The sequence below is a fragment of the Salvelinus namaycush genome, chromosome 28, assembly GCF_016432855.1.
Source record: "Salvelinus namaycush isolate Seneca chromosome 28, SaNama_1.0, whole genome shotgun sequence".
NCBI classification, from domain to species: Eukaryota; Metazoa; Chordata; class Actinopteri; order Salmoniformes; family Salmonidae; genus Salvelinus; species Salvelinus namaycush.
Window position 1 is genome coordinate 6,845,272 of NC_052334.1, and position 25,420 is coordinate 6,870,691.

Here is a 25,420-nt window from a genome sequence, read left to right on the forward strand (position 1 = left end):
AGTGGTACACCTTGATGAAATAAAGACTAGTGGCACACCTTGATGAAATAAAGACTAGTGGCACACCTTGATGAAATAAAGACTAGTGGTACACCTTGATGAAATAAAGACTAGTGACACACCTTGGTGAAATAAAGACTAGTGGTACACCTTGATGAAATAAAGACTAGTGGTACACCTTGATGAAATAAAGACTAGTGGCACACCTTGATGAAATAAAGACTAGTGGTACACCTTGATGAAATAAAGACTAGTGGCACACCTTGATGAAATAAAGACTAGTGGCACACCTTGATGAAATAAAGACTAGTGGTACACCTTGATGAAATAAAGACTAGTGGCACACCTTGATGAAATAAAGACTAGTGGTACACCTTGATGAAATAAAGACTAGTGGCACACCTTGATGAAATAAAGACTAGTGGCACACCTTGATGAAATAAAGACTAGTGGCACACCTTGATGAAATAAAGACTAGTGGTACACCTTGATGAAATAAAGACTAGTGGCACACCTTGATGAAATAAAGACTAGTGGTACACCTTGATGAAATAAAGACTAGTGGCACACCTTGATGAAATAAAGACTAGTGGCACACCTTGATGAAATAAAGACTAGTGGCACACCTTGATGAAATAAAGACTAGTGGTACACCTTGATGAAATAAAGACTAGTGGCACACCTTGATGAAATAAAGACTAGTGGTACACCTTGATGAAATAAAGACTAGTGGCACACCTTGATGAAATAAAGACTAGTGGCACACCTTGATGAAATAAAGACTAGTGGCACACCTTGATGAAATAAAGACTAGTGGCACACCTTGATGAAATAAAGACTAGTGGCACACCTTGATGAAATAAAGACTAGTGGTACACCTTGATGAAATAAAGACTAGTGGCACACATTGATGAAATAAAGACTAGTGGCACACCTTGATGAAATAAAGACTAGTGGCACACCTTGATGAAATAAAGACTAGTGGCACACCTTGATGAAATAAAGACTAGTGGCACACCTTGATGAAATAAAGACTAGTGGTACACCTTGATGAAATAAAGACTAGTGGCACACCTTGATGAAATAAAGACTAGTGGTACACCTTGATGAAATAAAGACTAGTGGCACACCTTGATGAAATAAAGACGAGTGGCACACCTTGATGAAATAAAGACTAGTGGCACACCTTGATGAAATAAAGACTAGTGGTACACCTTGATGAAATAAAGACTAGTGGCACACCTTGATGAAATAAAGACTAGTGGCACACCTTGATGAAATAAAGACTAGTGGTACACCTTGATGAAATAAAGACTAGTGGCACACCTTGATGAAATAAAGACTAGTGGCACACCTTGATGAAATAAAGACTAGTGGTACACCTTGATGAAATAAAGACTAGTGGCACACCTTGATGAAATAAAGACTAGTGGCACACCTTGATGAAATAAAGACTAGTGGTACACCTTGATGAAATAAAGACTAGTGGCACACCTTGATGAAATAAAGACTAGTGGTACACCTTGATGAAATAAAGACTAGTGGCACACCTTGATGAAATAAAGACTAGTGGTACACCTTGATGAAATAAAGACTAGTGGTACACCTTGATGAAATAAAGACTAGTGGCACACCTTGATGAAATAAAGACTAGTGGCACACCTTGATGAAATAAAGACTAGTGGTACACCTTGATGAAATAAAGACTAGTGACACACCTTGGTGAAATAAAGACTAGTGGTACACCTTGATGAAATAAAGACTAGTGGTACACCTTGATGAAATAAAGACTAGTGGCACACCTTGATGAAATAAAGACTAGTGGTACACCTTGATGAAATAAAGACTAGTGGCACACCTTGATGAAATAAAGACTAGTGGCACACCTTGATGAAATAAAGACTAGTGGTACACCTTGATGAAATAAAGACTAGTGGCACACCTTGATGAAATAAAGACTAGTGGTACACCTTGATGAAATAAAGACTAGTGGCACACCTTGATGAAATAAAGACTAGTGGCACACCTTGATGAAATAAAGACTAGTGGCACACCTTGATGAAATAAAGACTAGTGGTACACCTTGATGAAATAAAGACTAGTGGCACACCTTGATGAAATAAAGACTAGTGGTACACCTTGATGAAATAAAGACTAGTGGCACACCTTGATGAAATAAAGACTAGTGGCACACCTTGATGAAATAAAGACTAGTGGCACACCTTGATGAAATAAAGACTAGTGGTACACCTTGATGAAATAAAGACTAGTGGCACACCTTGATGAAATAAAGACTAGTGGTACACCTTGATGAAATAAAGACTAGTGGTACACCTTGATGAAATAAAGACTAGTGGCACACCTTGATGAAATAAAGACTAGTGGCACACCTTGATGAAATAAAGACTAGTGGCACACCTTGATGAAATAAAGACTAGTGGTACACCTTGATGAAATAAAGACTAGTGGCACACCTTGATGAAATAAAGACTAGTGGCACACCTTGATGAAATAAAGACTAGTGGTACACCTTGATGAAATAAAGACTAGTGGCACACCTTGATGAAATAAAGACTAGTGGTACACCTTGATGAAATAAAGACTAGTGGCACACCTTGATGAAATAAAGACGAGTGGCACACCTTGATGAAATAAAGACTAGTGGCACACCTTGATGAAATAAAGACTAGTGGTACACCTTGATGAAATAAAGACTAGTGGTACACCTTGATGAAATAAAGACTAGTGGCACACCTTGATGAAATAAAGACTAGTGGCACACCTTGATGAAATAAAGACTAGTGGCACACCTTGATGAAATAAAGACTAGTGGTACACCTTGATGAAATAAAGACTAGTGGTACACCTTGATGAAATAAAGACTAGTGGCACACCTTGATGAAATAAAGACTAGTGGTACACCTTGATGAAATAAAGACTAGTGGCACACCTTGATGAAATAAAGACTAGTGGCACAGCTTGATGAAATAAAGACTAGTGGTACACCTTGATGAAATAAAGACTAGTGGTACACCTTGATGAAATAAAGACTAGTGGCACACCTTGATGAAATAAAGACTAGTGGCACACCTTGATGAAATAAAGACTAGTGGTACACCTTGATGAAATAAAGACTAGTGGCACACCTTGATGAAATAAAGACTAGTGACACACCTTGATGAAATAAAGACTAGTGGCACACCTTGATGAAATAAAGACTAGTGGTACACCTTGATGAAATAAAGACTAGTGGTACACCTTGATGAAATAAAGACTAGTGGCACACCTTGATGAAATAAAGACTAGTGGCACACCTACATTTTCTTAACGGCCCTGGTCCATACTAAAAATAAACCGTTTTTTGTGACAAATTATTGTTTATTATGATGAATGTGTGTACCCCTTTAAGAGCGTCCTGTGAACACGAGATGGATAGAAATGCAGCTCTGTTAATATGGGTCATTACTTTTGAACAGTTTGAGACAAGCGAGTTTCTACGTTTTAAAGCCATGCTCTGTTTGTCTCTGTGACAGAGGCCGTGGTACAGCTCAGCCTGATCTGACTTGCCTGTGCTAACGGTTCTCACAGTAAAATGATCCAAATGACTTTGCTCATGATGAGCACCATTCAAATAAATGATACAACTGTAACAACTTCCTGAAACAACGATACAGATGTGTTCAATGTATGATGCTGGTTTTAGGAGACACTGGTGCTCCCAAATCTAATCAACCAGGTGTATAAGATGAGGGAACGTTTTGCAGCACACCTGTTGAAAACCACTGATGAGAGAGAAAGACACAGAGAGAGACACATACAGAGAGAGACACAGAGACAGAGAGACATAAAGAGACGGAGAGAGACCGAGAGAGAGACACAGAGACAGAGACAGAGACACATACAGAAACACAGAGAGACAATGGGAGAGTGACACAGAGATAGACACATACAGAGAGAGAGAGAGATAGACAGAGAGACATACATAGACAGAGAGAGACAGAGAGAGACAGAGAGACATACATAGACAGAGAGAGAGAGAGACACAGAGAGACATACATAGACAGAGAGAGACAGAGAGACATGCATAGACAGAGAGAGAGACACACAGAGAGACATACATAGACAGAGAGAGACAGAGAGACATGCATAGACAGAGAGAGACAGAGAGACATGCATAGACAGAGAGAGACAGAGAGACATGCATAGACAGAGAGAGACAGAGAGACATGCATAGACAGAGAGACAGACACACACAGAGACAGAGACTGTCTTCCTCTTACCTGTCCCCATGTGTCCTGGTGGGAGTTGCTGTAGAATACCCATAGTGCCGTTGGGCAAAGCGGGGCTGCCAAGGGACGGCAGCAAGGGCATGGGCATCGTTGGCATGGAAACCATGGGGGCCATGCCTGTAGCTGTTGGGATCATGGGGGTGAGGCCGCTCATAGGTGTCATGGGTGAGAGGTTAGGGGTCATGGGGGTGAGCATGGCGATGCCTCCGGGCATCATAGAAAGGTTTGGCACGGAACCCATTCCTGGAGAGACACAGAACATTAAAGAGTCAAAATAAATATTAAGATAAACCATCTACAGACATATTGAGAACAGAAGAGAAGTCTATGTATGTGTGTCTGATTTAAAGTACCGTAGCGCGAGGCGGACATGGCGTCTGTAGAGGAGGGGCTAGGGGCGGGCACTGGCGGCTGCTTCATGATGATTGGTAAAGTTGAGAGAAGGGGCGTGCCCTGCAGTTTGAGCTTAATGAGTTTCATAGAGATGGAGAACTCCAACCTGTCCATCTTCCCGTCCTTACTCATGTCAGCCAGCGCCCTGGGGGTCAGAGAGGGTCATTACTATGGAATATCCTCACATGGGGCACAAACATGGAGACATATTGCTTATGTGTTACTTCCTTACTCTGTGTGTGACTGGAGAGCAGGGTGTGTGTGTGTGTGTGTGTGTGTGTGTGTGTGTGTGTGTGTGTGTGTGTGTGTGTGTGTGTGTGTGTGTGTGTGTGTGTGTGTGTGTGTGTGTGTGTGTGTGTGTGTGTGTGTGTGTGTGTAATGTGAATAAAGTTCATGTTTAGCATTTTATACATTTTCCCTTTCTGTAATACACAGTCTGCCAGTGTTCTGTGAGTGCAAGGTGCGGGTAGAATGTTATGGATTGTTGTCAAATATGTTGATAGTGTTTGACACCAGACTGGAGGCGCAAGGGCCGAGGACACGCTGATTATTACTGTATTCTGTGACAGTGTGTGATTCAGTAGCGGACTTCCTAAATGCCTCTCAGCTGGCGTTGACATGTTTTTCTGTCTGATTAGTATGTTAAAACCCCCTAGTTGACGTCCACATCAACGTCGGTTTGTTGAAGCCAGAGATGGTGTTTTTGTATCTATCCACCGCATCTGCCAATGGCAGCCGTCCGCATCTGCGGAATCGGTCTGTAGCGTCCGAACAGTTCGGGCTACACACTAATATGAAAAGGTGAGACTCTCACGAACGCAAACATTTCGGTTGTTTTGCTCTAACACACATTACAAGACTCATCTGAAGGAAGCCCGGTGACAGTCTGAAAAATGGACAGAAGTATACAATGCCGTCAGTGATTACAGATGTAAGTCTTTCTGGGGAAATATCTAAGAGCTTTACACACCTGGATTGTTCAACATTCTTATCAAAATTCTTCACACTCTGTCAAATTGGTAGTCGGTCATCGTTTGACAACCATTTTCAGGTCTTACCATAGATCTTGGAGTCGATTTAATTCAAAAGTGTAACTCTGCGACTCTTCTTGACTGTCTTCTTGGTAAGAAAATCCAGTGTATATTTGGCCTTGTGTTTTAGGTTATTGTGCTGCTGAAAGGTGAATTCTTCTCCCAGTGTCTGGTGGAAAGCCGACTGATTTTGCCTGTACTTAGCTCCATTCTGTTTATTTTTTATCCTGAAAAACTCCCCAGTCCTTAATGATTACAAGCATACCCATAACATGATGCAGCCATATCTATGCTTGAAAATAAGGAGAGTGGTATTCAGTAATGTGTTGTATTGGATTTGCCCCAAACATAACACTTTGTATTCAGGACAAAAAGGTAATTTCTTTGCCACATTTTTTGCAGTATTACTTTAGTGCATTGTTGCAAACAGGATGCATGTTTTGGAATATTTTTATTCTGTACAGGGTTCCTTCTTTTCATTGTCATTTAGGTTAGTATTGTGGAGTAACTACAATGTTGTTGATCCATCCTCAGTGTTCTCCTATCACAGCCATTAAACTCTGCAACTGTTTTAAAGTCACCATTGGCCTCATGGTGTAATGCCTAAATGGTTTCCTTCCTCTCCGAAAACTGAGTTAGGAAGGACGCCTGTATCTTTGTAGTAACTGGGTGTATTGATACACCATCCAAAGTGTAATTAATAATGTCACCCTGCTCAAAGGGATATTCAATGTCTGCTTTAAAAAAAATCTGTATCTACCAATAGGTGCCCTTCTTTGTGAGGCAATGGAATACCTCCCTGGTCTTTGTGGTTGAATCTGTGTTTGAAATTCACTGCTCGACTGAGGGACCCTACAGATAATTGTATGTGTGGGGTATAGAGATGAGGTAGTAATTCAAAAATCCTGTTAAACACTATTACTGCACACAAAGTGACTTGTTAAGTACATTTTACCCATTCACTTATTTAGGCCATAACAAAGGTATTGAATAACTGTTGACTCAAGACATTTTAGCTTTTCATTTTGTATTAATTTGTAAAAGTTTTGAAAAACATAATTCCACTTTGACATTACTGGGTATTGTGTGTGACAATGTAATCCATTACTGGTCAGTAACAATGTAATCCATTCTATATTCAGGAAGTAACAAAATGTAAAGTCAAGGGGTGTGAATACTTTCTGAAGGCCCTGTATATGGAAGTAGTTTATCGCCAAAATAAATTGGTTAAATATGGGTAACAAATAATAATAAAAATAACCCTGGTCTTTCTTATATCTCTCAGATACAGGACAGACACTTTAAATCAAACTTTATTCTCTGATATATTTTTTGACCATCTGTTTTTCCATGTATGAATCTGGTATCCAATGTGTTTCTTTGTGCTAATAGCAGTAAGGCCAAATTCAATGGTATTGTCTGTAATGTCTTTTTCGTTATGTCCGACCACAGTAAGACTAGCTGTCGCCATTAGCTAATGGAGATCCTTATAAATCAAATCAAATGTTTCATCAAAATCAAATAGCTAAATGACCCCCCCCCCCCCTCCAGCTTAGACTGTTAAGGATTAAGGTTAATAATATTATAATTCTCTGTTGAGCAGCTTGTAAAATCTTTTAAAATGACCCTATTAACGACTGCTCTCCTTATTCACCTGGAAATCCCTATTACAGTGTGTGTGTGTGTGTGTGTGTGTGTGTGTGTGTGTGTGTGTGTGTGTGTGTGTGTGTGTGTGTGTGTGTGTGTGTGTGTGTGTGTGTGTGTGTGTGTGTGTGTGTGTGTGTGTGTGTGTGTGTGTGTGTGTGTGTGTGTTCACCATATCTCTGCAAGAACCGAGGAGGGAAGACCCGACTGCAAGAAGAACTTCCTGGCCTGCTCCCCTGGAGAGAGAGAACGAGAGAGAGAATGAGAGAGAGAGAGCGAACAAGAGAGAGAGAGCGAACGAGAGAGAATGAGAGAGAGAGAGAGAGAGAGAGAGAACGACAGAGAGAACGAGAGAGAGAACGAGAGAGAGAGAGAGAACGAGAGAGAGAGAACGAGAGAGAGAGAACGAGAGAGAGAGAGAACGAGAGAGAGAGAGAGAATGAGAGATTGAGAACGAGAGAGAGAGCGAGTGCGAGAGAGAGAGCGAGAGAGAGAGCGAGAGAGAACGAGAGAGAGAGAGAGCGAGAGAGAGCGAGAGAGAGAGCGAGAGAGAGAGCGAGAGAGAGAGCGAGAGCGAGAACGAGAGAGAGAGAGAGAGAGAGAACGAGAGAGAGAGAGCGAACGAGAGCGAGAGAACGAGAGCGAGAGAGAACGAGAGAGAGAGCGAACGAGAGCGAGAGAACGAGAGCGAGAGAGCGAGAGAGAGAACGAGAGCGAGAGAACAAGAGAAAGAGCAAGAGAGAAAGAGCGAGAGAGAAAGAGCGAGAGATAGAACAAAAACAGAAAAGACATCACAGTATGGAGAGATGGGGGAGAAAACCGTAGTAAAATATTGGTGTGGATGCATGCGGTGTCTTGGTACCTGAGATGTAGCCCATGGTGGGAGAGAGGGTGTCAAACTGTTTGTCATGTTTGTTCCTCTCTTCTGGAGAGATAGCCCACACACTGAGGTCACCTGGAGACGGAGAGATAGCCCACACACTGAGGTCACCTGGAGACGGACAGAGGAAAGAAAGAGACAATCATCTCAGTTCTCCCAGAGGGAAAGACCTACACGTCTGTCAGGACACGTCTGTCGGGGCACGTCTGTCGGGGCACGTCTGTCGGGGCACGTCTGTCGGGGCACGTCTGTCGGGACACGTCTGTCGGGGCACGTCTGTCGGGGCACGTCTGTCGGGGCACGTCTGTCAGGGCACGTCTGTCAGGACACGTCTGTCAGGACAAGTCTGTCAGGGCGCGTCTGTCAGGGCGCGTCTGTCAGGGCACGTCTGTCAGGACACGTCTGTCAGGACACGTCTGTCAGGGCACGTCTGTCAGGGCACGTCTGTCAGGGCACGTCTGTCAGGGCACGTCTGTCAGGGCACGTCTGTCAGAACACGTCTGTCAGGACACGTCTGTCAGGGCACGTCTGTCGGGACACGTCTGTCAGGGCACGTCTGTCAGGGCACGTCTGTCGGGACACGTCTGTCGGGGCACGTCTGTCAGGGCACGTCTGTCAGAACACGTCTGTCAGGACACGTCTGTCAGGGCACGTCTGTCAGGGCACGTCTGTCAGAACACGTCTGTCAGGACACGTCTGTCAGGGCACGTCTGTCAGGGCACGTCTGTCGGGACACGTCTGTCAGGGCACGTCTGTCAGGGCACGTCTGTCGGGACACGTCTGTCAGGCCACGTCTGTCAGAACACGTCTGTCAGGACACGTCTGTCGGGGCACGTCTGTCGGGACACGTCTGTCAGGGCACGTCTGTCAGGGCACGTCTGTCAGGGCACGTCAGGACACGTCTGTCGGGGCACGTCTGTCGGGACACGTCTGTCAGGGCACGTCTGTCAGGGCACGTCTGTCGGGACACGTCTGTCAGGCCACGTCTGTCAGGGCACGTCTGTCAGAACACGTCTGTCAGGACACGTCTGTCAGGGCACGTCTGTCGGGACACGTCTGTCAGGGCACGTCTGTCAGGGCACATCTGTCAGAACACGTCTGTCAGGACACGTCTGTCAGGGCACGTCTGTCAGAACACGTCTGTCAGGACACGTCTGTCGGGGCACGTCTGTCGGGACACGTCTGTCAGGACACGTCTGTCAGGACACGTCTGTCAGGACACGTCTGTCAGGACACGTCTGTCAGGGCACGTCTGTCAGGACAAGGCAAACAGGTCTGTGGTAGTAAGACACATTTTTACACTTTAGTCATTTAGCAGACACTCTTATCCAGAGAGACTTACAGTAGTGAGTCATTTAGCAGACACTCTTATCCAGAGAGACTTACAGTAGTGAGTCATTTAGCAGACACTCTTATCCAGAGAGACTTACAGTAGTGAGTCATTTAGCAGACACTCTTATCCAGAGAGACTTACAGTAGTGAGTCATTTAGCAGACACTCTTATCCAGAGAGACTTACAGTAGTGAGTCAGAGAGACTTACAGTAGTGAATGCATACATTTTCATACTGGTCCCTCGTGGGAATTAACCCACAACTCTGGCGTTGCAAGCGCCACACTGTACAAACTGAGCCACCCACCCATGGGGTTTACTGAAAGTGGACATGGGGCTTACTGAAAGTGGCCATGGGGCTAACTGAAAGTGGACCAGGGGCTAACTGAAAGTGGACATGGGGTTTACTGAAAGTGGCCATGGGGTTTACTGAAAGTGGACATGGGGCTTACTGAAAGTGGACATGGGGTTTACTGAAAGTGGACATGGGGCTTACTGAAAGTGGACATGGGGCTTACTGAAAGTGGCCATGGGGCTTACTGAAAGTGGACATGGGGCTTACTGAAAGTGGACATGGGGCTTACTGAAAGTGGACATGGGGTTTACTGAAAGTGGACATGGGGCTTACTGAAAGTGGACATGGGGCTTACTGAAAGTGGACATGGGGCTAACTGAAAGTGGACATGGGGCTTACTGAAAGTGGAAATGAGGCTTACTGAAAGTGGACATGGGGCTTACTGAAAGTGGACCAGGGGCTTACTGAAAGTGGACATGAGGCTTACTGAAAGTGGACATGGGGCTTACTGAAAGTGGCCATGGGGCTTACTGAAAGTGGACATGGGGTTTACTGAAAGTGGACATGGGGCTTACTGAAAGTGGACATGGGGCTTACTGAAAGTGGCCATGGGGTTTACTGAAAGTGGACATGGGGCTTACTGAAAGTGGCCATGGGGCTTACTGAAAGTGGACATGGGGCTTACTGAAAGTGGACATGAGGCTTACTGAAAGTGGACATGGGGCTTACTGAAAGTGGCCATGGGGCTTACTGAAAGTGGACATGGGGCTTACTGAAAGTGGACATGGGGCTTACTGAAAGTGGACATGAGGTTTACTGAAAGTGGACATGGGGCTTACTGAAAGTGGACATGGGGCTTACTGAAAGTGGACATGAGGCTTACTGAAAGTGGACATGGGGCTTACTGAAAGTGGCCATGGGGTTTACTGAAAGTGGACATGGGGCTTACTGAAAGTGGCCATGGGGCTTACTGAAAGTGGACATGGGGCTTACTGAAAGTGGACATGGGGCTTACTGAAAGTGGACATGGGGCTTACTGAAAGTGGACATGGGGCTAACTGAAAGTGGACATGGGGCTTACTGAAAGTGGAAATGAGGCTTACTGAAAGTGGACATGGGGCTTACTGAAAGTGGACCAGGGGCTTACTGAAAGTGGACATGAGGCTTACTGAAAGTGGACATGGGGCTTACTGAAAGTGGCCATGGGGCTTACTGAAAGTGGACATGGGGTTTACTGAAAGTGGACATGGGGCTTACTGAAAGTGGACCAGGGGCTAACTGAAAGTGGACATGGGGCTTACTGAAAGTGGACATGGGGCTTACTGAAAGTGGCCATGGGGCTTACTGAAAGTGGACATGGGGCTAACTGAAAGTGGACATGGGGCTTACTGAAAGTGGACATGGGGCTAACTGAAAGTGGACATGGGGCTTACTGAAAGTGGAAATGAGGCTTACTGAAAGTGGACATGGGGCTTACTGAAAGTGGACCAGGGGCTTACTGAAAGTGGACATGAGGCTTACTGAAAGTGGACATGGGGCTTACTGAAAGTGGACATGGGGCTTACTGAAAGTGGACATGGGGCTTACTGAAAGTGGACATGGGGCTAACTGAAAGTGGACCAGGGGCTAACTGAAAGTGGACATGAGGCTTACTGAAAGTGGACATGGGGCTTACTGAAAGTGGACATGGGGCTAACTGAAAGTGGACATGGGGCTAACTGAAAGTGGACATGAGGCTTACTGAAAGTGGACATGGGGCTTACTGAAAGTGGATCAGGGGCTAACAGAAAGTGGACATGAGGCTTACTGAAAGTGGACATGGGGCTTACTGAAAGTGGACATGGGGCTAACTGAAAGTGGACATGGGGCTAACTGAAAGTGGACATGGGGCTAACTGAAAGTGGACATGAGGCTTACTGAAAGTGGACATGGGGCTAACTGAAAGTGGACCAGGGGCTAACTTAAAGTGGACATGAGGCTTACTGAAAGTGGACCAGGGGCTTACTGAAAGTGGACATGGGGCTAACTGAAAGTAGACCAGGGGCTAACTGAAAGTGGACATGAGGCTTACTGAAAGTGGACATGGGGCTAACTGAAAGTGGACCAGGGGCTAACTGAAAGTGGACATGGGGCTTACTGAAAGTGGACATGGGGCTTACTGAAAGTGGACCAGGGGCTAACAGAAAGTGGACATGAGGCTTACTGAAAGTGGACATGGGGCTTACTAAAAGTGGACATGGGGCTTACTGAAAGTGGACATGGGGCTAACTGAAAGAGGACTTGAGGCTTACTGTAAGTGGACATGGGGCTTACTGAAAGTGGACATGGGGCTTACTGAAAGTGGACATGGGGCTTACTGAAAGTGGACATGGGGCTTACTGAAAGTGGACATGGGGCTTACTGAAAGTGGACATGGGGCTAACTGAAAGTGGACATGGGGCTAACTGAAAGTGGACCAGGGGCTTACTGAAAGTGGACATGGGGCTTACTGAAAGTGGACATGGGGCTTACTGAAAGTGGACATGGGGCTAACTGAAAGTGGACATGGGGCTAACTGAAAGTGGACATGGGGCTAACTGAAAGTGGACATGAGGCTTACTGAAAGTGGACATGGGGCTAACTGAAAGTGGACCAGGAGCTAACTGAAAGTGGACATGAGGCTTACTGAAAGTGGACCAGGGGCTTACTGAAAGTGGACATGGGGCTAACTGAAAGTGGACATGAGGCTTACTGAAAGTGGACATGGGGCTTAATGAAAGTGGATATGGGGCTAACTGAAAGTGGACCAGGGGCTAACTGAAAGTGGACATGGGGCTTACTGAAAGTGGACATGGGGCTTACTGAAAGTGGACTAGGGGCTAACAGAAAGTGGACATGAGGCTTACTGAAAGTGGACCAGGGGCTTACTGAAAGTGGACATGAGGCTTACTGAAAGTGGACATGGGGCTTACTGAAAGTGGACATGGGGCTAACAGAAAGTGGACATGGGGCTAACTGAAAGTGGACATGAGGCTTACTGAAAGTGGACATGGGGCTTACTGAAAGTGGACATGGGGCTAACTGAAAGTGGACATGAGGCTTACTGAAAGTGGACATGGGGCTTACTGAAAGTGGACATGAGGCTTACTGAAAGTGGACATGGGGCTAACTGAAAGTGGACATGAGGCTTACTGAAAGTGGACATGGGGCTTACTGAAAGTGGACATGGGGCTAACTGAAAGTGGACCAGGGGCTAACTGAAAGTGGACATGAGGCTTACTGAAAGTGGACATGGGGCTTACTGAAAGTGGACATGGGGCTAACTGAAAGTGGACATGGGGCTAACTGAAAGTGGACATGGGGCTAACTGAAAGTGGACATGAGGCTTACTGAAAGTGGACATGGGGCTAACTGAAAGTGGACCAGGGGCTAACTTAAAGTGGACATGAGGCTTACTGAAAGTGGACCAGGGGCTTACTGAAAGTGGACATGGGGCTAACTGAAAGTAGACCAGGGGCTAACTGAAAGTGGACATGAGGCTTACTGAAAGTGGACATGGGGCTAACTGAAAGTGGACCAGGGGCTAACTGAAAGTGGACATGGGGCTTACTGAAAGTGGACATGGGGCTTACTGAAAGTGGACATGGGGCTTACTAAAAGTGGACATGGGGCTTACTGAAAGTGGACATGGGGCTAACTGAAAGAGGACTTGAGGCTTACTGTAAGTGGACATGGGGCTTACTGAAAGTGGACATGGGGCTTACTGAAAGTGGACATGGGGCTTCCCGAAAGTGGACATGGGGCTAACTGAAAGTGGACATGGGGCTAACTGAAAGTGGACCAGGGGCTTACTGAAAGTGGACATGGGGCTTACTGAAAGTGGACATGGGGCTAACTGAAAGTGGGCATGGGGCTAACTGAAAGTGGGCATGGGGCTAACTGAAAGTGGACATGGGGCTAACTGAAAGTGGACCAGGAGCTAACTGAAAGTGGACATGAGGCTTACTGAAAGTGGACCAGGGGCTTACTGAAAGTGGACATGGGGTTAACTGAAAGTGGACATGAGGCTTACTGAAAGTGGACATGGGGCTTAATTAAAGTGGATATGGGGCTAACTGAAAGTGGACCAGGGGCTAACTGAAAGTGGACATGGGGCTTACTGAAAGTGGACATGGGGCTTACTGAAAGTGGACATGGGGCTAACAGAAAGTGGACATGAGGCTTACTGAAAGTGGACATGGGGCTTACTGAAAGTGGACATGGGGCTTACTGAAAGTGGACATGGGGCTTACTGAAAGTGGACATGGGGCTTACTGAAAGTGGACATGGGGCTAACTGAAAGTGGACCAGGGGCTAACTGAAAGTGGACATGAGGCTTACTGAAAGTGGACATGGGGCTAACTGAAAGTGGACATGGGGCTAACTGAAAGTGGACATGGGGCTAACTGAAAGTGGACATGAGGCTTACTGAAAGTGGACATGGGGCTAACTGAAAGTGGACCAGGGGCTAACTTAAAGTGGACATGAGGCTTACTGAAAGTGGACCAGGGGCTTACTGAAAGTGGACATGGGGCTAACTGAAAGTGGACCAGGGGCTAACTGAAAGTGGACATGAGGCTTACTGAAAGTGGACATGGGGCTAACTGAAAGTGGACCATGGGCTAACTGAAAGTGGACATGGGGCTTACTGAAAGTGGACATGGGGCTTACTGAAAGTGGACCAGGGGCTAACTGAAAGTGGACATGAGGCTTACTGAAAGTGGACATGGGGCTTACTAAAAGTGGACATGGGGCTTACTGAAAGTGGACATGGGGCTAACTGAAAGAGTACTTGAGGCTTACTGAAAGTGGACATGGGGCTTACTGAAAGTGGACATGGGGTTTACTGAAAGTGGACATGGGGCTTACTGAAAGTGGACATGGGGCTAACTGAAAGTGGACATGGGGCTAACTGAAAGTGGACATGGGGCTAACTGAAAGTGGACATGAGGCTTACTGAAAGTGGACATGGGGCTAACTGAAAGTGGACCAGGGGCTAACTGAAAGTGGACATGAGGCTTACTGAAAGTGGACCAGGGGCTTACTGAAAGTGGACATGGGGCTAACTGAAAGTGGACATGAGGCTTACTGAAAGTGGACATGGGGCTTACTGAAAGTGGACATGGGGCTAACTGAAAGTGGACCAGGGGCTAACTGAAAGTGGACATGGGGCTTACTGAAAGTGGACATGGGGCTTACTGAAAGTGGACCAGGGGCTAACAGAAAGTGGACATGAGGCTTACTGAAAGTGGACATGGGGCTAACTGAAAGTGGACATGAGGCTTACTGAAAGTGGACATGGAGCTAACTGAAAGTGGACATGGGGCTTACTGAAAGTGGACATGGGGCTTACTGAAAGTGGACATGGGGCTTACTGAAAGTGGACATGGGGCTAACTGAAAGTGGACATGGGGCTAACTGAAAGTGGACATGGGGCTTACTGAAAGTGGACATGGGGCTTACTGAAAGTGGACATGGGGCTTACTGAAAGTGGATCAGGGGCTTACAGTACAGGACAGGACAATATTACTTGAATCTATTGATCCAGTAGGTAGAGTATCTTTGTGCTGGGACTGATCTGTCTTCTCAGTAGGGTTTCGCCCTGTTAATCCAGGCTAATTTCACATCGTAGCTTCAGATTGAACAGGAAGAACCACATAACAGAGGGACGTAGAGTTATATAACACTAATGTAGCATCAGGGAGGGAGGTATAGTTAGATACAACAGAACAGTATCAGGGAGGTAGTTAGATACAACAGCACTGTATCAGGGAGGGAGGTAGTTAGATACAACAGAACAGTATCAGGGAGGTAGTTAGATACAACAGCACTGTATCAGGGAGGGAGGTAGTTAGATACAACAGCACTGTATCAGGGAGGGAGGTAGTTAGATACAACAGCACTGTATCAGGGAGGTAGTTAGATACAACAGCACTGTATCAGGGAGGTAGTTAGATACAACAGCACTGTATCAGGGAGGGAGGTAGTTAGATACAACAGCACTGTATCAGGGAGGGAGGTAGTTAGATACAACAGCACTGTATCAGGGAGGGAGGTAGTTAGATACAACAGCACTGTATCAGGGAGGGAGGTAGTTAGATACAACAGCACTGTATCAGGGAGGTAGTTAGATACAACAGCACTGTATCAGGGAGGTAGTTAGATACAACAGCACTGTATCAGGGAGGGAGGTAGTTAGATACAACAGCACTGCATCAGGGAGGGAGGTAGTTAGATACAACAGCACTGTATCAGGGAGGGAGGTAGTTAGATACAACAGCACTGTATCAGGGAGGGAGGTAGTTAGATACAACAGCACTGTATCAGGGAGGGAGGTAGTTAGATACAACAGCACTGTATCAGGGAGGTAGTTAGATACAACAGCACAGTATCAGGGAGGGAGGTAGTTAGATACAACAGCACTGTATCAGGGAGGGAGGTAGTTAGATACAACAGCACTGTATCAGAGAGGTAGTTAGATACAACAGCACTGTATCAGAGAGGTAGTTAGATACAACAGCACTGTATCAGAGAGGTAGTTAGATACAACAGCACTGTATCAGAGAGGTAGTTAGATACAACAGCACTGTATCAGGGAGGGAGGTAGTTAGATACAACAGCACTGTATCAGGGAGGGAGGTAGTTAGATACAACAGCACTGTATCAGGGAGGGAGGTAGTTAGATACAACAGCACTGTATCAGGGAGGGAGGTAGTTAGATACAACAGCACTGTATCATAGAGGGAGGTAGTTAGATACAACAGCACTGTATCAGGGAGGGAGGTAGTTAGATACAACAGCACTGTATCAGAGAGGTAGTTAGATACAACAGCACTGTATCAGAGAGGTAGTTAGATACAACAGCACTGTATCAGGGAGGTAGTTAGATACAACAGCACTGTATCAGGGAGGGAGGTAGTTAGATACAACAGCACTGTATCAGGGAGGGAGGTAGTTAGATACAACAGCACTGTATCAGGGAGGGAGGTAGTTAGATACAACAGCACTGCATCAGGGAGGGAGGTAGTTAGATACAACAGCACAGTATCAGGGAGGTAGTTAGATACAACAGCACTGTATCAGGGAGGGAGGTAGTTAGATACAACAGCACTGTATCAGGGAGGGAGGTAGTTAGATACAACAGCACTGTATCAGGGAGGGAGGTAGTTAGATACAACAGCACTGTATCAGGGAGGGAGGTAGTTAGATACAACAGCACTGTATCAGGGAGGTAGTTAGATACAACAGCACTGTATCAGGGAGGGAGGTAGTTAGATACAACAGAACAGTATCAGAGAGGGAGGTAGAGTTAGATAACATTAGAACAATAGGTACAGTAGACAGTAGATACAGCAGTAGAACAGACTCAGGTACAGTAGACAGTAGATACAGCAGTAGAACAGACTCAGGTACAGTAGATACAGCAGTAGAACAGACTCAGGTACAGTAGACAGTAGATACAGCAGTAGAACAGACTCAGGTACAGTAGATAGTAGATACAGCAGTAGAACAGACTCAGGTACAGTAGACAGTAGATACAGCAGTAGAACAGACTCAGGTACAGTAGACAGTAGATACAGCAGTAGAACAGACTCGGGTACAGTAGACAGTAGATACAGCAGTAGAACAGACTCAGGTACAGTAGACAGTAGATACAGCAGTAGAACAGACTCGGGTACAGTAGACAGTAGATACAGCAGTAGAACAGACTCAGGTACAGTAGACAGTAGATACAACAGTAGAACAGACTCAGGTACAGTAGACAGTAGATACAGCAGTAGAACAGACTCAGGTACAGTAGACAGTAGATACAACAGTAGAACAGACTCAGGTACAGTAGACAGTAGATACAGCAGTAGAACAGACTCAGGTACAGTAGATACAGCAGTAGAACAGACTCAGGTACAGTAGACAGTAGATACAGCAGTAGAACAGACTCAGGTACAGTAGACAGTAGATACAGCAGTAGAACAGACTCAGGTACAGTAGACAGTAGATACAGCAGTAGAACAGACTCAGGTACAGTAGATACAGCAGTAGAACAGACTCAGGTACAGTAGACAGTAGATACAGCAGTAGAACAGACTCAGGTACAGTAGATAGCAGATACAGCAGTAGAACAGACTCAGGTACAGTAGACAGTAGATACAGCAGTAGAACAGACTCAGGTACAGTAGACAGTAGATACAACAGTAGAACAGACTCAGGTACAGTAGACAGTAGATACAGCAGTAGAACAGACTCAGGTACAGTAGATACAGCAGTAGAACAGACTCAGGTACAGTAGACAGTAGATACAGCAGTAGAACAGACTCAGGTACAGTAGACAGTAGATACAGCAGTAGAACAGACTCAGGTACAGTAGACAGTAGATACAGCAGTAGAACAGACTCAGGTACAGTAGATACAGCAGTAGAACAGACTCAGGTACAGTAGACACTAGATACAGCAGTAGAACAGACTCAGGTACAGTAGATAGCAGATACAGCAGTAGAACAGACTCAGGTACAGTAGACAGTAGATACAGCAGTAGAACAGACTCAGGTACAGTAGACAGCAGATACAGCAGTAGAACAGACTCAGGTACAGTAGACAGTAGATACAGCAGTAGAACAGACTCAGGTACAGTAGATACAGCAGTAGAACAGACTCAGGTACAGTAGACAGTAGATACAACAGTAGAACAGACTCAGGTACAGTAGACAGTAGATACAGCAGTAGAACAGACTCAGGTACAGTAGATACAGCAGTAGAACAGACTCAGGTACAGTAGACAGTAGATACAGCAGTAGAACAGACTAAGGTACAGTAGATAGCAGATACAGCAGTAGAACAGACTCAGGTACAGTAGACAGTAGATACAGCAGTAGAACAGACTCAGGTACAGTAGACAGTAGATACAGCAGTAGAACAGACTCAGGTACAGTAGTTACAGCAGTAGAACAGACTCAGGTACAGTAGACAGTAGATACAGCAGTAGAACAGACTCGGGTACAGTAGACAGTAGATACAGCAGTAGAACAGACTCAGGTACAGTAGACAGTAGATACAACAGTAGAACAGACTCAGGTACAGTAGACAGTAGATACAGCAGTAGAACAGACTCAGGTACAGTAGACAGTAGATACAACAGTAGAACAGACTCAGGTACAGTAGACAGTAGATACAGCAGTAGAACAGACTCAGGTACAGTAGATACAGCAGTAGAACAGACTCAGGTACAGTAGACAGTAGATACAGCAGTAGAACAGACTCAGGTACAGTAGACAGTAGATACAGCAGTAGAACAGACTCAGGTACAGTAGACAGTAGATACAGCAGTAGAACAGACTCAGGTACAGTAGATACAGCAGTAGAACAGACTCAGGTACAGTAGACAGTAGATACAGCAGTAGAACAGACTCAGGTACAGTAGATAGCAGATACAGCAGTAGAACAGACTCAGGTACAGTAGACAGTAGATACAGCAGTAGAACAGACTCAGGTACAGTAGATAGCAGATACAGCAGTAGAACAGACTCAGGTACAGTAGACAGTAGATACAGCAGTAGAACAGACTCAGGTACAGTAGATACAGCAGTAGAACAGACTCAGGTACAGTAGACAGTAGATACAACAGTAGAACAGACTCAGGTACAGTAGACAGTAGATACAGCAGTAGAACAGACTCAGGTACAGTAGATACAGCAGTAGAACAGACTCAGGTACAGTAGACAGTAGATACAGCAGTAGAACAGACTCAGGTACAGTAGATAGCAGATACAGCAGTAGAACAGACTCAGGTACAGTAGACAGTAGATACAGCAGTAGAACAGACTCAGGTACAGTAGATACAGCAGTAGAACAGACTCAGGTACAGTAGACAGTAGATACAGCAGTAGAACAGACTCAGGTACAGTAGATAGCAGATACAGCAGTAGAACAGACTCAGGTACAGTAGACACTAGATACAGCAGTAGAACAGACTCAGGTACAGTAGATACAGCAGTAGAACAGACTCAGGTACAGTAGACAGTAGATACAGCAGTAGAACAGACTCAGGTACAGTAGATACAGCAGTAGAACAGACTCGGGTACAGTAGATAGCAGATACAGCAGTAGAACAGACTCAGGTACAGTAGACAGCAGATACAGCAGTAGAACAGACTCAGGTACAGTAGATACAGCAGTAGAACAGACTCAGGTACAGTAGATAGCAGATACAGCAGTAGAACAGACTCAGGTACAGTAGATACAGCAGTAGAACAGACTCGGGTACAGTAGATACAGCAGTAGAACAGACTCAGGTACAGTAGATAGCAGATACAGCAGTAGAACAGACTCAGGTACAGTAGACAGTAGATACAACAGTAGAACAGACTCAGGTACAGTAGATACAGCAGTAGAACAGACTCGGGTACAGTAGATACAGCAGTAGAACAGACTCAGGTACAGTAGATAGCAGATACAGCAGTAGAACAGACTCAGGTACAGTAGACAGTAGATACAACAGTAGAACAGACTCAGGTACAGCAGATACAGCAGTAGAACAGACTCAGGTACAGTATATAGCAGATACAGCAGTAGAACAGACTCAGGTACAGTAGACAGTAGATACAACAGTAGAACAGACTCAGGTACAGTAGACAGTAGATACAGCAGTATAACAGACTCAGGTACAGTAGACAGTAGATACAGCAGTATAACAGACTCAGGTACAGTAGATACAGCAGTAGAACAGACTCAGGTACAGTAGACAGTAGATACAGCAGTAGAACAGACTCGGGTACAGTAGATAGCAGATACAGCAGTAGAACAGACTCGGGTACAGTAGATACAGCAGTAGAACAGACTCAGGTACAGTAGACAGTAGATACAGCAGTAGAACAGACTCAGGTACAGTAGACAGTAGATACAGCAGTATAACATACTCAGGTACAGTAGACAGTAGATACAGCCGTATAACAGACTCAGGTACAGTAGATACAGCAGTAGAACAGACTCAGGTACAGTAGACAGCAGATACAGCAGTAGAACAGACTCAGGTACAGTAGACAGTAGATACAGCAGTAGAACAGACTCAGGTACAGTAGACAGCAGATACAGCAGTAGAACAGACTCAGGTACAGTAGACAGTAGATACAACAGTAGAACAGACTCAGGTACAGTAGACAGTAGATACAACAGTAGAACAGACTCAGGTACAGTAGACTACAGGAGCTGGATAGTGAGATACAGAGACAGAGTGGTGCTGCAGTGAACAGCACAGTGAGCTATAACCTTCTCCTGCAGCGAGGACAGTCTGGAGGGGGGAGACTCAGCACAAAATGATAATACAGCTGAATGTGCCATTGAGGGAGAGCGGGAAAACGACCGAACACACACACACACACACACACACACACACACACACACACACACACACACACACACACACACACACACACACACACACACACACACACACACACATACACACACACTAATAAAGCCGTGGTCTTACCATTCATGGCTGCAGGTGGCAGAGGGGGCGCCTCCCGTTCTTCTACTCAGCCGGCTAGCTTGCAGTCATCTGCAAAAAACACACACCCACACTAGTGTCCAAGCACACAAACACACAGAGCAAAACGTCCTCTCATTAATAATGAAGGGAGGGCAGAGCACTGCTCACCCCAACTCTGGCAGAGAGAGTGAGGGCTAAGAGGGAGGGAGGACTAAGAGAGAGATAAAGAGAGAGAGATAAAGGGAGAGGAGCAGCTGCTCAGTTTCTCATTGGTCAGCAGGTTAACAGGGTTTCTCCTGTTGCCCTTAGAGTCACACACAGAGACCCCAGGGCCACGTCCCAACTCTACTGCTACAGACACCAGGGCCACGTCCCAACTCTACTGCTAGAGACACCAGGGCCACGTCCCAACTCTACTGCTACAGAGACACCAGGGCCACGTCCCAACTCCCGAGTGGTGCAGCGGTCTAAGGCACTACATCTCAGTGCTAGAGGCTTCACTATAGTACCTGGTTCGAATCCAGGCTGTATCACATCCGGCCGTGATTGGGTGTCCCATAAGGCGGCGCACAATTGGCCCAGCGTCGTCCGGGTTTGTCCGGGGTAGGCCGTCATTGTAAATAAGAATTTGTTCTTATTGAACTGACTTGCCTAGTTAAATAAAGGTTACATAAAAAATCCCCTTGTTCTCCCCAGCTACAGCAGGATAATGTAACCTGTAAAAGAGCTGCTGCCAAACTCAAACACAACATTAACCGACATGAACAAGCCAGCAGCCATTATAGTGGTTACAGTGGTCAGGAGAACGCATGGCAGACTGTTCTACTATACAGATCAATTACAATTAACAGGAAAAACGTAGAAAACACTGTGTGTGTGTGTGTGTGTGTGTGTGTGTGTGTGTGTGTGTGTGTGTGTGTGTGTGTGTGTGTGTGTGTGTGTGTGTGTGTGTGTGTGTGTGTGTGTGTGTGTTCTACTAACATGGACATTCTTTACATTACTGAGAAGAAACCCTGAATGACAACACCAGGTTGTCAACTGTCTGTCTGTCTGTCTGTCTGTCTGTCTGTCTGTCTGTCTGTCTGTCTGTCTGTCTGTCTGTCTGTCTGTCTGTCTGTCTGTCTGTCTGTCTGTCTGTCTGTCTGTATGTATGTCTGTCTGTCTGTCTGTCTGTCTGCCTGCCTGCCTGCCTGCCTGTCTGTCTGTCTGCCTGTCTGTCGGCCTGTCCCCACAGGTGAATGGCAAGTAGAGGTGTGTAGAGGTGTGTGTGAAGTAGAGGTGTTTGTGAAGAAAGGTGTATGTAATAACAACCATAGCACCTTCCCAACCCGTTAACAGTGGTCAACACTACAACACTGAGGAAAAGAAAAGTACTGGGAAAGTGCAGAGAAAAGGACAGGGCACGTGAGTTATGTCTAGAGGTCGACCGATTATGATTTTTCAATACCGGTACCGATTATTGGAGGACCAAAAAAAGCTGATACCGATTAATTGGCAGATTTTTATATATATATTTGTAATGACAATTACAACAATACTGAATGAACAATGAACACTTTTATTTTAATAAAATACATCAATAAAATCAATTTAGTCTCAAATAATGAAACATGTTCAATTTGGTTTAAATAATGCAAAAACAAAGTGTTGGAGAAGAAAGTAAAAGTGCAATATGTGCCATGTAAAAAAAAAGCTAACGTTTAAGTTCCTTGCTCAGAACATGAGAACATATGAAAGCTGGTGGTTCCTTTTAACATGAGTCTTCAATATTCCCAGGTAAGAAGTTTTAGGTTGTAGTTATTATAGGACTATTTCTCTCTATACCATTTGTATTTCATATACCTTTGACTATTGGATGTTCTAATAGGTACTTTAGTATTGCCAGCCTAATCTCGGGAGTTGATAGGCTTGAAGCACAGCGAAGAGCTTCTGGCAAAATGCAGGAAAGTGCTGTTTGAATGAATGCTTACGAGCCTGCTGCTGCCTACCACCGCTCAGTCAGACTGCTCTATCAAATCATAGACTTAATTATAACCTAATAACACACAGAAATACGAGCCTTAGGTCATTAATATGGTCAAATCCGGAAACTATCATTTCGAAAACAAAACGTTTATTCTATCAGTGAAATACAGAACCGTTCCGTATTTTATCTAACGGGTGGCATCCATAAGTCTAAATATTGCTGTTACATTGCACAACCTTCAATGTTATGTCATAATTACGTAAAATTCTGGCAAATTAGTTCGCAACAAGCCAGGCGGCCGAAACTGTTGCATATACCCTAACTCTGCGTGCAAGAGAAGTGACACAATTTCCCTAGTTAATATTGCCTGCTAACATGAATTTCTTTTAACTAAATATGCAGGTTTAAAAAAATATACTTCTGTGTATTGATTTTAAGAAAGGCATTGATGTTTATGATTAGGTACATTCGTGCAACGACAGTGCTTTTTTCACGAATGCGCTTGTTAAATCATCCATTTGGCGAAGTAGGCTGTGATTCAATGATAAATTAACAGGCATCGATTAAATGCAACGCAGGACAAGCTAGATATAGTAATATCATCACCCATGTGTAGTTAACTAGTGATTATGTTAAGAATGATTGTTTTTTTATAAGATACATTTAATGCTAGCTAGCACCTTACCTTGGCTCCTTGCTGCACTCGCATAACAGGTAGTCAGCCTGCCACGCAGTCTCCTTGTGGAGTGCAATGTAATCGGCCATGATCGGTGTCCAAAAATGCAGATTACCGATTGTTATGAAAACTTGAAATCGGCCCTAATTAAATCGGCCATTCCGATTAATCGGTCGACCTCTAGTAGAAAAAGGTTATTTACAGCGGGCAAGACATTTTATACATGGGATTCCTTTTCCTTAGATCACCAAAAACAAAACAACATCTGATAGGAACTCCTCATCAAGCATTTTCGCTTGATATTTGTTGGCTTGCTTGTGGAGGCAACCAGCTCTTCCCTAAGCTCACGAAGGCTGCTCTCTTGACAGCATTATTATCCTTGCTTAACAAACCCAACTTCATCTTGACAGCATTATTATCCTTGCTTAACAAACCCAACTGCTCTCTTGACAGCATTATTATCCTTGCTTAACAAACCCAACTTCATCCTGACAGCATTATTATCCTTGCTTAACAAACCCAACTTCATCTTGACAGCATTATTATCCTTGCTTAACAAACCCAACTTCATCCTGACAGCATTATTATCCTTGCTTAACAAACCCAACTTCATCTTGACAGCATTATTATCCTTGCTTAACAAACCCAACTTCATCTTGACAGCATTATTATCCTTGCTTAACAAACCCAACTTCATCTTGACAGCATTATTATCCTTGCTTAACAAACCCAACTTCATCTTGACAGCATTATTATCCTTGCTTAACAAACCCAACTTCATCCTGACAGCATTATTATCCTTGCTTAACAAACCCAACTTCATCTTGACAGCATTATTATCCTTGCTTAACAAACCCAACTTCATCTTGACAGCATTATTATCCTTGCTTAACAAACCCAACTTCATCTTGACAGCATTATTATCCTTGCTTAACAAACCCAACTTCATCCTGACAGCATTATTATCCTTGCTTAACAAACCCAACTTCATCTTGACAGCATTATTATCCTTGCTTAACAAACCCAACTTCATCTTGACAGCATTATTATCCTTGCTTAACAAACCCAACTTCATCCTGACAGCATTATTATCCTTGCTTAACAAACCCAACTGCTCTCTTGACAGCATTATTATCCTTGCTTAACAAACTCAACTTCATTACGTAAAAGTAGATTTTGATGCCCAGCAGACTACGAAAAAAAGCAACATTGATTGGATAAAGTTTATGATAGCCATAACTGAGTCCATGGTGTTAATTATCTCATCACTTAGTTAAGCACAAAGCACGATCTGGTGTATCAGGCGGTGTACTGATCTCACCGGCGGTGAAAGAGCCGATAGGTGGGCAGACAAACCCTGTACCCCCATTAGCAGCTCTGAATAACAAGATGACACTGACAGACATGGTCACCCT

The 25,420-nt window shown here is 44.8% G+C and overlaps 1 protein-coding gene across 1 annotated transcript in view; it reads right to left on the reverse strand.

Annotated features, from left to right (window-relative positions):
• Positions 1-25,420, reverse strand: part of LOC120023003 (intersectin-2-like) — a 113,305-nt gene that overhangs the window by 68,185 nt on the left and 19,700 nt on the right. The window contains 4 exon segments of the mRNA XM_038966955.1: positions 4,281-4,532; positions 4,643-4,827; positions 7,530-7,593; positions 8,220-8,348. Coding sequence (XP_038822883.1) covers positions 4,281-4,532; positions 4,643-4,827; positions 7,530-7,593; positions 8,220-8,348 — 630 coding nt within the window.